General features: G+C 37.1%; 3 protein-coding genes across 8 annotated transcripts in view; 1 reads left to right on the forward strand and 2 right to left on the reverse strand.

The window, feature by feature from the left end:
• Positions 1-17,709, reverse strand: part of LOC126585181 (cysteine-rich receptor-like protein kinase 10) — a 49,009-nt gene that overhangs the window by 25,007 nt on the left and 6,293 nt on the right. The window lies entirely within an intron of this gene.
• Positions 1-17,709, forward strand: part of LOC126585194 (uncharacterized) — an 85,962-nt gene that overhangs the window by 10,911 nt on the left and 57,342 nt on the right. The window lies entirely within an intron of this gene.
• LOC126585179 (cysteine-rich receptor-like protein kinase 25) lies at positions 6,763-13,242 on the reverse strand. Of its 5 annotated transcripts, none has more exons than XM_050249573.1 (10): positions 13,040-13,242; positions 11,492-12,895; positions 9,876-9,969; positions 9,011-9,789; positions 8,791-8,925; positions 8,528-8,649; positions 8,170-8,380; positions 7,819-8,056; positions 7,491-7,641; positions 6,763-7,389 (listed from the first exon to the last, which is right to left on the reverse strand). In XM_050249573.1, the coding sequence occupies exons 3-10, from the start codon at positions 9,884-9,886 to the stop codon at positions 7,054-7,056; spliced, it is 1,983 nt and encodes a 660-aa protein (XP_050105530.1). In that variant the 5' UTR covers positions 9,887-9,969; positions 11,492-12,895; positions 13,040-13,242; the 3' UTR covers positions 6,763-7,053. The 5 variants fall into 5 exon arrangements, with proteins under 5 accessions (XP_050105530.1, XP_050105529.1, XP_050105526.1 ...); XM_050249572.1 differs by having other exon boundaries at positions 10,671-12,895; XM_050249569.1 differs by having other exon boundaries at positions 9,011-9,969.

Consider the following 17,709-nt stretch of genomic DNA (forward strand, 5'->3'; position numbering starts at 1 on the left):
AAGAATAAAGATTGACCATAGTTTTGGTGAGAATGACCAACACCACGAATCCCACTAGAATTGTTGTTGTTCCAGTTGTTAGGTTTGTTGCCCCCAAAATTACGATTTTGATTAGACCGATTTTGATTTCAATTTCAAAAATTGTTGTTGTTCCAATTGCCTCTGTTCTAGATGCCTCCAGAATTGGCGGATTGAGCAGCATAAACATGAAATGGTGCAGTGGATGAGGAAGAGGCTCTGGTTTTATGTTTTTGGAGCGAGATTTCTTCTCAATAAGAGACCATGAAGTTCATCAACAGTTACAGATTCATTGCGAGTCTCAATAGAGTCATTAAAAGATTCGTATTCATCAGGAAGTCCAGATAAGATGTACACCACGAGATCGGATTTAGACAGTGGTTCGCCAGCAACCGCAAGTTTATCAAAGATATCTTTAATTGAATTCAGAAAGTCAGTCATGGAAGAATCACCTTTCTAAATCGTTTGGATCTTCGATCGAAGACTGTGAACATGTGTGCGGGAAACACCAGAGAAACGCCGCTCAAGGGATTGCCAAAGAGAGCAACAGTCTTCCATGCCAATGGTCAAAGGAAGAAGATCTTCAGAAAGTGTAGAGTTGATCCAAATGGTCAGAATCTGATCGCGCTCACACTAGGCCTCAAAAGAATCATTAAGCACACGCCTTAAAAGAATCATTAAGCACACACTCGTCAGAGGAATTTTGAACAAATTTAGGAGGACATAGGTCCTCGCCATTGATGAGTCCAAGAAGCTTGAAACGCTTTAGGACAAGGATGAAGAGACTCAGCCAAGTGATATAGTTTTGACAATTGAGCTTCGTCGGAACTATTCCAGCGACATTTGCAATGGAAATCGATCCAATCGACATGAACGAAGGGTTGAAGATGTCACTGTGAGGGAGATTCGCTGGGGAATTAGGGTTTGCAGAAGGTTGAGAAGTAGAATTGGAGGAATTCGTAGCAATCGTCATATCAAGATTTGTTGGATTGAGAGAAGAAAGGAAGAAGTCAGAGAAGCAACGATCTGTTTGGGAGGTAAGAAAATTCAAGAAACGCTAGGAAGTTTCAAGAAGATAAGGAAGCGCCGAATCGGAGTCGGTTAGACAATGGTGATGATACCATGTTGAAACTTAGAATCCAGAAAGGGAAAAACTGTTAGAGATAGAAGGAGAGAATTGTAAAGAGAGAGAGAGAGAAAAATATAATTGTGGTTATTCATTCTTTTCACAAAACCATACATAAGGTATTTATACATAAATATCCTATCCCAAATATATGTGCTAGCTCAGCATAATACAAATAACTAATCACCACACATCACAAGCTTAACAGTATTCACACATCCCTGCTATGTGACGATGTACTCTTAACAATATTCACACATTTCATTTTCCTTTTCACACACCCTTCTAATTTCCGGCCGTCGGATCAGATGAATCGAAGAAAATCAACAAATAGAAATTAACAAGGGTGTGTAAGAAGTAAAATGGGGTGTGTGTGGATAGCACACCCCTTGGCTTAATATGCCTGGCTAGTTTGATTAATCAAATTATCTCCTAATTAACTAATTAAGGCTCAACAACTATTACAATATGGACAACTTTCTGCTTCAAAGTCGAATGGCTTAAAATAATACTCTAAAAACAGCTCCTAAGAAGCTTACGGTGCGGTGAAATGTTTTGAAAACGGGGTTTATGATAGCAATACACAAAACCGGAAGAATAAACAGAGTAATTATTAGCTCACAATTTTTTTGAAAAATGTGAACGTTCGTCTTTTCATTAGAGATATTTTTTTATAAGCATTAAGAAAAATGTTATAAATACTTTAGAATCTGACCATTTTATTGAATTTCAAACTATTTTTTAAAGAATTTTTAAGATAGAAAAAGAAAAAAAATTTAAAAAAATACTAGCGGAGTCTGGATGTGAAATATGGGGCTTAAAATGTAGAAAACCAAGATCCACAATTTCTAAATATCTCTCATATGTTGATTCAATGTAATAATGTTACAGTGATGCAGCAGTGTATATATAGACAGTACACTGCTCTTGAAATTACAATTATATCCTTGTCTAATCTATCTATTTACATAACAAACATTTTAACAAACATCTAACTAATTTTACTTGACTCTTTACACCCCTCAAGCTGAACTTGGAGGCATCGAAAGGTCCAAGAGCAAGCTTGGATTGCAAATACAGAAATCTAGATTTAGACAGAGATTTGGTATGAATATCAGCTAACTGATCTTGAGAACACACATACTGGACTTTGAGAAGATTAGCAAGGACCAACTCTCGGATATAATGGTAATCAAGTTCAATATGCTTGGTTCGAGCATGAAAGACTGGATTGGATGCAAGGGATATGGTTGACAGATTGTCACACCAGAGAGAAGGGACTTGAGGAAGATGAAGGCCGAGATCTTTGAACACTTTGCAAATCCATGTGATTTCAGCAGCTGTGTGCGCTAACGATCTGTATTCGGCTTCAGTTGATGAACGAGCAACCGTGGGTTGCTTCTTAGCACTCCAGCTAATAATATTGGATCCCAGAAATATGCAATAGCCACTAGTAGATCGGCGATCAAATGGACAGCCAGCCCAATCAGCATCAGAATAGGCAGTAAGATGAACATTACCTTTCTTGAACCACAAACCATGACTCACTGTGGCTTTGAGGAATCAGAGAATACGTTTGGCTGCTTGAAGATGTGGTTCTCGGGGAGCATGCATAAATTGACAGACTTGATTTACAGCAAAAGATAAATCAAGTCGTGTCCAAGTTAAGTATTGCATGCACCTACAATAGATCTGTATTCTGTTGGATCAGGTAACAATGGACCAGTGTGATCGAGTTTGATAAATCCAAGAGGAGTGAGGCATGGTTTAGCACCATCCATGCGGGTCTTATGAAGTAAGTAAAAAATATACTTGCTTTGATGTAAGAAAAGACCAGCAGCAGATCTCTGAACCTCAAGACCCAAAAAATAATGCAAGGGGCCCAAATCCTTCACAAGGAAAACAATACTTAGTTTCTGAATGAAACTTTGACAAGCTGCAGGATTCGGACCTGTGACAAGTATGTCATCGACATACACCAAGACAATAACAGGAATAGATTCTTGGAGCACAAACAAAGAAGCATCGGATTGAGATTGATGAAATCCCAAGAACTTAAGGACTGCAAATAATTTGTCAAACCAGGCCCGATGGGCTTGTTTCAATCCATACAAGGATTTGCGAAGCTTGCAAACATGATTAGGATAATTTGGATCACTGAAGCCAGGAGGTTGCTGCATGTAGACATCTTCTTGAAGGTCACCGTGCAGAAAAGCATTATTGATATCAAATTGATTTAGAAACCAGTCAGATTGGACTGGAAGAGATAGAAGAATTCGAATGGTGACGGGTTTTGCAACAGGACTAAATGTTTCCTTGTAATCCAAACCAGCTTACTGATGAAATCCTTTGGTCACAAGCCGAGCTTTGTAGCGATCGATAGTGCCATTGGGATGTTTCTTAACTCAAAACACCCACTTACATCCAACAATATTTTGTTGGGAGGTAAAAGGAACGAGAGACCAAGTGCCGGTTAATTGCAAGGCATTGAATTCATCCTGCATAGCAGACCACCAATGGGCATGTTTGGAGGCCTGAAGATAAGTAGTGGGGATAATATCAACCGTATCGGGTAAATGGTGTTTGGTGGCTGAGTAGGCTTTGGGTTTAGAGATGCCAGCTTTAGACCTAGTGATCATAGGATGGGTATTAGTAATTGAAGAAGGCTCATGAGTTACTGAAAGATCCTCTTGAGGTATTGGAACATCAACAGTTACTGGAAGATTCACCTGAGGTACTGGAACATTAACAGGAACTAGAAGATTCACCTGAGGTACTGTAGAAATACTAGATTGAGCAGCAGGTATTGTGAATTGCAGATTGACAAACGAATTCACTTGAGAAGTATCAAGAAGAACATTAGATGCAACAAGAAAGGCAGATGATATACTCTGAAATGGAAAAGTAGTCTCATAAAAAATTACGTGCCGAGAGATATAGACTCGTTGTGTAACTGGATGAAGACAACGATACCCCTTGTGTTGAAGACTATACCCAAGGAAAACACAGGATGTACTTTTGCTGGCCAACTTGGATGTAGTGTAGGGTTTGAGCCATGGATAACAACAACAACCAAAAATTCTGAGACGAGAATAATTTGGAGAAATGCCGAAAAGGAGTTCCAAGGGGATTGCAGTACACCACCAAGGGGAAGTTGATTGATCAGATAAGTAGCAGTTGAAAAGGCTTCAACCCAAAACATATGAGGCACTTGAGATTGCACTAAGAGTGTACGAGCAGTTTCAACCAAATGACGATGTTTTCGTTCAACACATCCATTTTGCTCAGGAGTATGAGGACAACTAAATTGTTGTAAAATGCCATGAAGTTTAAGATAATTCTGAAATTGATGACTAGTAAACTCATCCCCTGAATCAGAACGAACAACCTTTATTTTATTACCAATAGCGTTCTCTACATAGGACTTGTATTCCACAAAAGTTGAAAATACAGAGGACTTGGACTTTAAAGGAAAATACCAGCTATACTTGCTGTAATCATCAATAATAAGCAAGTAATATCTATAGCTACTCACTGATACAACAGGAGATGGCCCCCATACATCACAGTGCAACAGTTCTAGACGTTTAGTAGATACAGATTGAGGAGTACCAAAAGGAAGATTGTGATTCTTTGCTAAAACACAGTCTTTGCAAAAGAAGGCCAGAGAGGATTTGCCTTGGACAACAACTTTATTGGTAGATAAAACTTTACGAAAAATAGCAGAAGATGGATGACCAAGTCTACTGTGCCATATGCAAACATTAGCAGAAGTATTTACAAGTGCAGTGGGAGAAGGAGGGACGTTGAAGAGAGCAGGTGAACCATGAAGCGGAAAGAATCCATCTTTAACTTGGCCCCGCAAAAGCGTCCTCCCCGTAAAACGATCCTTGACAGATGATCCATGAATATCAAGAGTCAAAGAACAATTATTATGTTTAATAAACTGATAAGCAGAGAGAAGACTATGTTTCATTTGAGGCACATGAAGAACATTTTGTAGTTTAAAAGAGTGAGCAGGAGTATGCAAAATAGATGTGCCAATATGATCTATAGGCAGACCTTTACCATCTCCGATGTACACCTTGTCTTCACCATGGTAGGGAGTAGGAGATTGGTTGTTTGATATATCATTTGTAATGTGAGAGGTAGCACCCGAGTCTATGAGCCAAGAATTGGAGGACTTTGCAGTATAATGAGCACACATGGCAGTAAGTTTAGCTAGAGGAAACTTGCCTGAGATTTATGGATTCATTCTGTCGAAGCAATCAAGAGCTTCATGACTAGTAGAGCCACAAATTTGACAATGAGTTTTGTGACCTGAAGAAGAAGCATGACGATTGAATCCAGAGGTATAAGATCCTCAAGTGAAACCAGAGTTGAAATTACCACAATTGGAACCACGATTGTAGCTGCGATTAGAACCACGGTTAAAGCCTTGGTTAGAATCACGAGTGTAGCCTCTGTTAGAATTATACCGAAAGGAATTCTAAAGTGGTGATGCTCCAGGATTTTGAGCAACAAGAGCTTGTGGTGGTGTAGGAAGGAGAGGCGCTTGGCTTTGCACAGAGAATGCATGAAAAGGCTCAGAAGAGGAAGATTTCTTGCGACGCTCTATGGATAACTCCTTAGTGAGCAACAGGCCATGTAATTCATCCAACGAGGTAGAAGAAAGGCGAAGTAAGATAGAATCAATGAAGGATTCAAAATCATCAGTGAGACCAGCAAGAGTCGCAGCAATGAGATCACGATTGGTGACAGATGCACCAGTTGCAGTGAGAGAATCGGAGATCTCCTTGATTTGTTGAAGATAGTAAGCCATGGATTGAGAGCCTTTCTGAATATTTTGAAGCTTCGAACGCAATTGATGAATGTGTGCATCCGAGACACCACCAAAATGCTGTTCAAGTTTGAGCCAGAGATCACGAGCGGAGGAAACACCGACTGTGAACGGAATGATTTCCTCAGAGAGCGTCGAATTGAACCAGATAAGCAGATTCTGATCTTTCTCATACCATTGCTCAAAGTGTGGATTGAGGGAGCAATCTGGAAGAAAGGGAGATGGACAGGGCTAAGTGCCATCAACAATCCATAGAAGCTTGTAGTGACGAAGGATCGGAGCAAACAAGGCTTGCCACGACAGATAATTGGATCGTCAGAGCTTGATTGAAACCATACTGCCAATGTTCTGAATCGTGAGAGAATTATACATCTGAGAGGTATTGAGATTTGGGGAAGAGGAATTAGGGTTTGAAGGAGGCACCGACTCAATTGGAGAAGAAGAAGCAGAGGGAGATGCCATTAAGATTCAAGAAAAAGAAATCAAGATTCTGAATCGGAGTATAACAACAACTCAAACAATCACGTCAGAGAAGACGATCAGAGAGGAGCGGAAGATTGAAGAAGAAAATTGCAGGATCGAAGAGGCCGTGAGGCAGTTTGGCGATGGTACCATGTAGAAAACCAAGATCCACAGTTTCTAAATATCTCTCATATATTGATTCAATGTAATAATGTTACAGTGATGCAGCAGTGTATATATAGACAGTACACTGCTCTTGAAATTACAATTATATCCTTGTCTAATCTATCTATTTACATAAGAAACATAACAAACATTTTAACAAACATCTAACTAATTTTACTTGACTCTTTATAAAAATCTCCGACATGTCGTACATCATTTAACAACCTTACAGTGCAGAGGAAATTTCACAAAATAGGTCTAATGAAGTTTTATATAGGAATTTTCAAACCGATCAAACACTTTTAAGTGCAATTTCAAAGTTTAGTTTTATTCTAGCAAGCACTATAAAAAATACAATGCCTAAAAGGCTAGCAAAACCAACACAAATCTCAAAACTTCTGAACTCCGATCCTGCAAGATTGATCACACGTTGCTCGAATTATTATCGAGGGTATAGTTCCGTAATCGATGCTTCATTAACAGATAATGACAATGAGTTGCTAGCAGGTTGATCAGATGAGCTACAAGTCATTGATGGCATGTTCGGATCTGTCCTACTGGGCATGAAAAATGCTGGCCTTTCAGGTGATGGCATACTCAAAGAGTAACTGCTTAGCATGAGAACTATCTTTTGCATTTTCGGTCTTTTATCTGGATCTTCCTGAACACAGAGTAACCCAATATGGATACATCTAATTACTTCACTTCTTGAATATGAATCTCTTAGATTTACGTCCAGCAATTCTAACGGCATCCCGCCCCTCCAATGTCTCCAAGCCTGCAAAAAAAAAAATAATGAATGTTGCAACAAAAATGTTTTCAACACTTCTAATAGATTTAACTAAGAAATGCACATCACAATCTTCAACTTATACTCACATGGCTCAAGAGGTCTTCGCCATTGTCTGAGTTGTAGAAATTAGTGTTCTTCTTGCCAATTACAATCTCTAAGATCAAGACACCAAGACTGTACACATCAGACTTCACAGAGAACTGTCCGTGCATCGCATATTCTGGAGCCATATAACCACTATAAACCAGCAGCATCAATAAATGTTAGTTTGAATACGGTACGAGGAGGAGATGAATTTTTAAGTTGTTAATTTGGTATCTTTTCTTTTCAGTAATTACATTTTAGGATGAGAATTAAATCAATCAACTTTTCAAATAGATTATGTGACCATAAACGAAGTTTAGTACTGCTTACTATGTTCCCACAATCCTTCTTGTGTTTCCTTGAGTTTGATCAACTCTAAATATTCTTGCCATACCAAAATCGGCAATTTTTGGGTTCATTTCCCCATCTAACAATACATTACTCGCTTTAAGATCGCGATGTATGATTTTAAGCCGTGAATCATGATGGAGATAGAGAATCCCTCGAGCAATCCCGTTGATAATCTTGTATCTGCTTGGCCAGTCCAAATTCACTTGATTCCCGGAGTCTATGTAGACATTTGAAAACAAAGATTTTCCTTGGTTTGTTACAAATCCAAGTGTAATCCAACAGCATACGAGATCACACATGATACCTATATCTGATTAGAAGGGTACATACCATATAGAAAGTGGTCAAGGCTTTTGTTCTGCACAAATTCGTAAATAAGTATCTTCTCTGCACCTTCGGAGCAAAATCCTAGTATCCTCACTAAGTTTCTGTGTTGAAGCTTAGCTACCAAAACAACCTCATTCTTAAATTCCTCACCGCCTTGCCCGGATCCCCTAGACAACCTCTTCACGGCTACTTGTTGCCCATCAGGAAGTGTGCCCTGAAAACATTTTAACCAGTCATTACAAGCATCAAATTGAGATTTCATGACATCAACTTATTACATTGCTCTAGCCAACTTAGCTACGCCCAGCTCTGGAACTCTGGCATATTAAAGTCATAAAATTTGCTATGTGAAAATCACAACCTTGTAGACCTCACCAAAGCCACCCTTCCCTAGCTTGTTATGAACAGAGAATTTGTTTGTGGCTGCTTCAATTGTACCAAAACTAAACTGCAATGACTCGACAGCATTTATTTCCTTCCCCACTGCGTACACAATCAAGAACAGAAATTTATTAATCTTGATTTAGTAAAATAATGAGAATGATCCAGAATCAAATCATTTAGGAGACGAAATTATATAATTTCACTGGATCGGGAAAAGAACATATAAACTTTTATATTTACCATTTTGTTCTTGTATCACATTGTACTTTTTCATCGCTCTTCTTCTAAAGAAAATGCAGCCTACCAAGGAAAGCAATATGGCAATTGAAACAACAATCGCCACTATGATCCATGATGAGATTTGTTCATCATTTCCTAAGCAAAATAATATTCTTTTTAGTACACAAATGTAGGTGTAAAAATTCTGAACATTTAACTACCTCGTATAAATTAAATTTACCTTGAGACCTTGGTACTGAGCCTGGAAGCTGAGGTGGAGGAGGAAGAGGTGGTGGTGTTGTCGGAGGTGTGGAAGTGTCAAGGTTATAAAATGGAAACGATTCATATCTAATATTACAACTAGGAAACAGAACTCTTCCCCCTTTCCTCCCGTCACAGCATTCCGGTATAAGTTCAATAGCTCCGCGAAGACACTGATCACAATCGGTGCTTGATAGGTCAGGCGTGCACTGCACAAGGCTGTACAGCTGCTCAACCCCATCAAAGTTTTCTTGTTTCATTGCAAGCTTTTTAGCACCGGTCTGTGCATTTGCAGCTACCGGCACCAGGCCAGTGACAGTTTCAGCCACCAGTTGGTTAAACCGATTTGGTTCTGTAGCATTATTCGGGTTCTGGAAATAAGCAGAAGGGCTTTCATTCATTTTTCGGAAGAAAGACACGTTTCCGTAGCGTAACATGCACTCATCGTACCATAACAGTGTCACTTTTCTGAAGGGGCAGTACTTCTGAACTGCTTCTCTGGCCGCAGTAGTAACACAATCTTGGCACGTGCCGGATGTGAGATCGCCGCGACATAGAAAAGCACCGTAAACTGCAGAGTTGGAGTCCTGAGAGCTGGTGGTGGTGTAGTAGTATCCGGCGTCAATTGTTGCATTGGAGGTAAGAGAAGAGAGGAGAAGATTAAGGTTTGAATGGTAGGTGCTGTTTTGAGTGAAAGTGGTTGTGTTGTCACAGATACTGTAACCGTTAGCTGGGGCAGCTTCACTAGTACGGCTGAGGCTAAGAAAGCCGATTAACACAAGAGTCGTCAACAGATTGAGATTGATGGAAAGCATTGTGATCATATATCACTTCCTTGTACGTACCTTATGTACATAAGAAAGGTTTAAGTGAGCTGATAGACCTTTAACCCTTGTTTTACGGTTTCTTCGTCATCGCCTTCTTCTTCTTCAAAGTGATCTGTTCATGATTGAAATGTAGCCATGAATTGACAGGACAGGAGTGTTTGAACCGGCAGACAAGTTTTGTCCTACGAGTTGAGTCAACTGGAAATTTTAGCCACACAGTTTTTGCCTTTTTTTCTTCTCCTCAAATATTCAACAATTACATTTTTGATTTTTTTTTCTTTTCTTTTTACAAGGCTACAACTACTGAACACATTCAACCATTGCTTTCAAGACTTCCTTAGTCTTCAGCGTCTTGGAACAGTTTCCTCCTTTGTGGGTCTCGGTTGAAGCTTCTTTGATTGCCTACCCCTTTATGTTTTTGTTACACAAAATAAATTTACAATGTACTAAAATAATTATGGATTTGCAGAAAAGAACACAATCTTCCTTTTCTGCTCTATGTACGTCTATACGTTATAAATAATACATGAAAAAAAAAACTACAATTTGATGAAGATACCTGAAAATGATCGGAGTATCAAATTATTTAATTCGGTTATTACAGACTGAATGACTCACTAAACCATGTCAATCACATTATGTGGAAAATCAAGATATTGAAGAAACTCAGAATACGGATTACGCTGGCAAATTGTACCTGTGAGTTGCTACGGGTTTGAAACATTGTTGAAGTAGTAGAAAATCTCGAAAATGGGTCAAATTGTAGTGTTTATATATATATATTTATTTATTTATTTATCGGGTGTTCCTTACCATCATAAATTACATGACAAAAATTATGGAGCTGGTACGCCATCCTCGGGTGTTGTTTTTCAATAGCTATGGCCCAATCTCAAAGAGAGTTTTATGTTTACAACTGTACAAAGTTCAAAAAAATGAAGTTTTGTTCCACTAAAGACACCCAAATTCGTTACTGTGTAAATGGCGCCTTCTTCGTTATGTATGTCACCGGTGAACTAAAAATCAAAAGAAGAAGAAATTAAAACATAATTTGATTAATGAAATCATCTTAAATTGCATATGAATCACCATACGTTCAGGTTCTTGCCTCGTAGATGAATATACGCTTGACATGTATTCAATGTCTAACGAACGATTACCACGTGATAAAATGATAACATGAAAGAGTCTCTCCCCTAAAGCACTCCCGACAACCTCACCCCAAGGCTCCCTTTCCAACCTAACCCCTTGCATACACCTAAAACTTAAAACTCAATTTCAGTCCTGTCATTGTTGAATATACACTTAACATGTATTCAACGTCTAATAAACGATTACCATGTGATAAAATGATTACACAAAAGAATCTCTTCCCTAAAGCCATCCTAACAACCTCATCCCGAGCCATCCTACATACCATTGGTTCAATAAATTAACAGCCAACTACACTTAGTGCAGAAGATATTTAAACTATGTTCTCCGCGGACAGCTGAAATTAAAAGGCATGCAAGTGAAAAATGCATAGCAACATATAATAGGATCAAAACAAACTATTGTAAAAAGATAAAAGCAAGCTAACTTATTCTCCATGATGAAAAACTAAAGACGACTTGAAGAGAAGAGGAGAAACTAACCTTTAGAAGTAGTCGAATGAATGCAGTCAAATGCTTCGTGGCACTGTCTGTGGAAGCACTCAAAGTTTCAAAGAAAACACATTTATTTATGTCTTTGAGGGAAATCAAATTACCCAACAGAAATTTGTTAATCGAGGGCTTTAACCTCGTATTGGAAATCAAGGCAGAAACATGTAAAAGAGCTGTGACATACCTGTGGAGCTCTTGAGCATGGAAAGGCTCTGGTTTTTTTTTTTTTTTTTTTTAAACAACGGAAAATAAAATAAGAAACCCGCTGAAAAACTCGAAAAACCTCTTTAGAAAAACTGGACATCAACTTACCACTGATTCACCTAAACCGTAACAAATAGAGGCACACAAATGGTGGTTTTTGTTCTTGAGATGAAGGGGAGACGATAGTAAAATTCAACACAAAACCAAAATCACAAGGAGGTATATTAAGTTGGCAAAAGTATTCACATGAAAGGATTTCACAAATTTTAAGTTAGATGGGAAGTTCACAAATGTTTGAGAATAATCAGTGGGCAACATGAAACTTGTCATGTTCTTTTGGTGTTGGCACCTAGACTGATACTTGAAACTTGTCATGTTTGGCTGCTTGACAACAATAACATCATGCATGCAACATGCTCATGAACAGAGTCCTAAAAAAGAAAATAAATTCAGAATTATTCATGACTTCAGTTTTTGACAGATAAACAGCTTGTTGCATGATCAGAAATTCTCAGAGTCATAGCCATGGCCATATCGCCCACATACTCCTTTTCTTTGTTTCCAAATCAAGGAAACAGAGATCATTTCAAGAGTTCTAGGAATTCAAATTTTTTTATAATAATTATAAAAGAATTACATTTCTAATCTCCAATTCACTGATAAAATTTAGTTTCTTTGATCACAATTTAGAGGTAAATTTCAGTTTCAGTAAATAAAGCAATCAAGTTTCAGAAATATATATTGAAACCTTGAATTCCCAATTCCAAAGGCTCCAAGTTTCCAAATAAATTTGTAAAAAGATTCCTCAGCATCATTGTAGCTGGTACTTAAGCATTTTATGGGCAATATCACATAGCATCAACCGAAGAACGGTAAATAGGCTTTACGGACAATATTTCCAAATTCCAAAATTAAGATTACTTTGGTGTGAATTATGAGTTTCCAAAATTGATTCCATCTCAATATTCCCAATTTCCCGGTACCCCAACACATCTATCAAACCCTAATTGAAACTTGTGCTCTAATCAGGCGAACAAAGAACCTCCCCAATTCATTTTATTTTCCAATTTAAAGATCGTAACTTTGAATAAATCAAAATTGAGATTACCTTCGTGTGAATTGGCGTTTGAGGTTGAGGAAGCTGCTCTGATTCACGTTTGAAAATTCAAACCCCAACCAAACTTGTAGGTTCTAGGGAGATGATGTTGTGAAAAGCACGTCACGTCAGTTTCCAAAAAAATAATAAGGAAATGTACAGTCGGACGCATGAAAGAGAAGGTAAAGATAAACAATTAAATCGAAAAACAAAACGTTGATAGAGAGAGGAGAATGGACCTTGCAATCCAGGAAATGCGGAGGAATTCAGACCCAGGTTCGCTTGGGGAAGGAGCAGATGGATAGGTGGTTGGTGGAGTCTTCCTCCAGGGAAAGACAGAGCTGCTGTTTTTGTCTGCAGAAAGTTTTGACTGGTACGGAACTCCATCGGGAAGGAAGAAGTGCGGGAGGAAACGGGAGTGCGATCTCACGTGTCAATAAGATTGTGGCAGAAATGTGATAAACACAAATTTAGCAATCGGTATCACACGGCCCTATCAACAGTATTTCAATTGTTTTTCTCTTTGACACGTTTACTAATTCGTAATTAAATTGAGAGAAATTGAATTAAGGAATAATTAAAATAAGATGGAATCAGAATCAGATTCATGTTGGAATTGTTTACTAAAACTGTCTGGAATCGGAGTAGGAATGATGTTGAGTTCATATAAGTTGTTTACTAATTCATTTCAATCGATATGAAAACTAGGTTGATTACTATATTATCCTTACATAAATAAATTATTTTCATACTAATTAATTAAATTAAATTCTTAATTAAATTTATATAATAAAATTCATCTATATAAAAATATATAAATAAGTTTTATTTATTTATTAAAAGATGGTAGAAATGATGTTGAGTCTATATAAATTGTTTACTAATTCACTTTAATCGAAATGAAAACTAGGTTGATTACTAAATTGCCCTTACATAAATAAATTATTTTCATACTAATTACTTAAATTAAATTCTTAATTAAATTTATATAATAAAAATATATAAATAGGTTTTATTTATTTATTAAAAGATAGCATAATGAGTGTCAAATGAAGAGTAATGTTGGGATAATAAGAAACAAGCGAGGGCATAATTGGTAGAAGAAATCCATTCCGGATTCCTCAAGTGTCAAGGAATTGAAATACCTCCCTCATGTAGGGAGTCCAATTCCTCCAAAATTAGGAGTTGGATTCCTTAATTCGTGTGGACCCCACATGTATTTTGGGATTCCTTAATTCGTGTGGACCCCACATGTATTTTGATTCCCCAAAATTACGTAAACAAAGGAGTATCCCGTAATCGGAATCCAATTCCGTAAATTGATTCCGATTATAGGTACGTAGACATGTCATTAGTATATGCTAGTAAGAATACTTGAGCGCGTTGCTGTGAGATTGAAAATTATATTTAAGATTATGCAAATCATTCACTTTATAAGCAATGTTTGAGTCAAAAACTGATGATTACAAATGCAAAAGAATTAGAATGAAAATTTAACTCGACAAAGAGACCTTAATGATATGGCTCAATTCATCATTCAAGACTTGGTCGAACTGTGATTCACTCACTCTATCCCTAAACAAAACAAAACCAAACCAAGTTCAGCAAGAATTATGTACGATCTTTGTGAAACTATATAATGAATGAAACCACATTGTTAAACAAACATGGATTGGAGCTGATTTTAAAGTTCATTTAAAAGAGAAGTGGTAAATATCATTCGCTTGAGTTCAATTTGCTTGGTTATATAATGAATGATACCACATTGTTAAATGTCTAATTTCACTCTATTTGTTTGATTGTTGATAAATACCATATTTTCAATATCATCGATGATTCAATTTTAACTTAAAACCTGAGACCATCTTCGGTTCTTGGCAGATCAAATTTCAATAATCAACGTCACATGTGATATGAACAAAAATAATAGATATTTATGGGATCAATAACTTACCATCAACGGAGATCTTCGTGAGCCAGGCTGGCCTAGACGCTGTAAATCACGATACGCCTCCAAAATATCCACGGAGAGTACAACACCAACAGCAGCACCCAATCCAATTCGAATCCATAGTGCTATATTAAAGAACGTAGAAAAAGTTAATTATTACAACCCCATATGTTATAAATGCCATATCCCAATCTTATATTCGATTATATACTAAGACATTGAGGCTAACATTTCTAACTAAAAGCCTAGAAATCATAAAGCAAAGAACAAATCTTTTGTCTTGTAAGCAATGATGCCTATATAATCAAATTTCGCTTATCAAAGTGGTCTTACTACTATTATTCACAGAAAAGAAAATTGAATAAAACGAAAATAAGATAGACTAAAAATCTTTCTTTGATTTGAGATCACCCAATAAAAAATCCTTCAATTAAGAGAATAGAATAAATCATACTTTCATACAATATCTTAATTGAATTAGCCTTTGGATTGAATAAATTAGAGGAGAATCAAGCGATTGAATAAAATAGATGACGGGAGTGTAAAAATTATTACCTTTTGATCTCGTCATATCTGTGATTCATAGTATCATTATATCATGCTTAGCTTCAGTACTAAATTTTTACATAACTAATTTGAGAGATTAGAGTTGTGTGAGATATAAAGTTTTTAGTGTTCATGTACATTTGAAGAGAGATTTTTTTATGTTTTCTAAGGGAAAAAAAAATATAGAAAAGTATAATAGAAGGCTTTGTTTGGTGTTATGAACAACTAAATTGATGTTTTCATGGGATTTATTTTCAATCTTGATTTTGCATTTCTTCAAAGATAAAGATAACAAATATTTTAAGCGATTCATCAAATACTTCGAGTCATGCATGTTAAATCTTACCAAGGAGTTGGAATTTGGTTCGGATGCTTCTGGCAGATGAGTTGTCCAGTTGTCAAGTCCTTATGCATTCATTTTACACAGTTGAGACACGCATGTCAAAACGTTTGATACATGCCTTACATAGAAATGTATTCAAAACAGTTTGTAATACTTTTGTAGGCTAAATAGCCAAAATTGTCACGCCCCGATCCCAACCTACGCCCAGGATCGACACGTGACGTCACTTAAAACTCGAACTTCTAACATACCCCGCCTCCAGGATATGAAATAAGGCCACTCAAGGTCCAAATTTCACAATAATTATTATTATTATTATTATTATTATTTTGTCTGCTTTATGGCTGCATCTAACATTCTCGTTAGACTGCCTACGTACCCTCAATAGGGATCAAGCCATTCGTAGTTCACCATTTCACTACTCTCGAACATTCATCACATAGACTACTAGGTTTCAACATAATACCACAATTCAATTATGTGGCACCTCAAGGAACATTTAAATAAGCACAATAATAATCTCTAGTCATAATGTCATTCATCCTCACATATGCATTCCAACACCATCCAATTATCACATCAATCAATAATGCCAATAACCATATCATCAACAACACATACAATTCATCGGAATGTCGAGCTAGAGCGACACAGTTCGGCCGAAACCTACATCTCTGAAGTTATGTCAATCTAAACTCAATAAAACCCAAGGTGAATACGATTCCGGATCATCACTCAACGGAATCACGAAAGGCCAACAACCATAATGTACGACGTCTCAAATAACTGAGACAAACACAAGTTACTTAATTTACAAAAGCTCAACAAAGGGAAATTAAGCACAAGTACCAAATTTAGAACTGATCAACAAAGCGGAAAATCAAACAATATCGAAGCAACCAATCTCCATCACAATGGTTAACAGTCCATTACTAGTCCTCACATTTCGTCACAACATGCCAATCATACAAATCAAACCATAATTCAAATATACACGCCAAACCCCATTTCATAACATGATTCGATGTCTAAGTATTGGAAATGACAATTCAATAGAAAACATATTCATAAAACCAATTTATATCCGCACAGGGTCATAATTATGAAACATAGGTAATCACCAATATCACACATATATTAAAGTTACGATTCCGGAACATCACTCAACGGAATCCAACCAACGATACGATTCCGGAACATCACTCAACGGAATCCAAACAACGATACAATTCCGGAACATCACTCAACGGAATCCAAATAACGATACGATTCCGGAACATCACTCAACGGAATCCAACCAACGATGCGATTCCGGAACATCACTCAACGGAATCCATATGGATATGGTACCCACTGAATGTACCAAGTATATCTAACCCTCATCCCCTCTATACTTACAACGTAGTCACCTACCATATCCACTTCTCATGACCACCAACTAATAGGTCTCACAAGCATATAAGTTCTACAAAATACTTCTAATAGGATTCTAAGATCACATTGCCATAAAATCTATCATACTTATCATTCGCATTACTAAAAATAATTAAACACACATATTCACCATTATCATCAGTACACAAGCCACATCATGTTTATAAGACGAATTCATATTCATAAATGATTTTAACATAAACAATTAAAGTAATAACCATATCACAAATATTCAAGTCACTCTCCAACCAATGGAGGTCCACTAGACTTCACTTAAGTCTCTCGTAGTACTAAATTTAGTATTAAGAACGTTTGGAGACATGTTGACCAAAAGTCAACTCTCGGTCAAAGGTAGGATCCACAATTCTACACAATTCAATATGGAAGATCCGCACATCGGATTTCAGATCCGTAACCTTCTAAAGTCCACATTATGCTTCTAAAACAACCTACCAAAATTTCATCATGATCCGACGGTCGAATCCCCGCTAATTACAATTTCAAGTGGCGACCAACGTTTGATTTTACAAACTTAGAAATCCAAATCAGGAAGATCCGTACGCCGGATTCCCAATCCGTCAGTTCCAACCATCCTCAAATATTACATTCTATGATGCATTAAAGTTTGGTGACGA

The sequence above is a fragment of the Malus sylvestris genome, chromosome 10 (genome assembly GCF_916048215.2).
Source record: "Malus sylvestris chromosome 10, drMalSylv7.2, whole genome shotgun sequence".
Taxonomy (NCBI): Eukaryota; Viridiplantae; Streptophyta; class Magnoliopsida; order Rosales; family Rosaceae; genus Malus; species Malus sylvestris.

Excerpts from the sequence above, each read along its gene's own strand:
- LOC126585179 (XM_050249569.1), bottom strand. The coding sequence starts at position 9,854 with ATGATCACAATGCTTTCCATCAATCTCAATCTGTTGACGACTCTTGTG. Across the intron at positions 8,381-8,527 it reads GCTTTGGTGAGGTCTACAAG|GGCACACTTCCTGATGGGCA; the intron begins GTTGTGATTTTC and ends AAATGTTTTCAG. Across the intron at positions 7,390-7,490 it reads GCGAAGACCTCTTGAGCCAT|GCTTGGAGACATTGGAGGGG; the intron begins GTGAGTATAAGT and ends TTTTTTTTGCAG.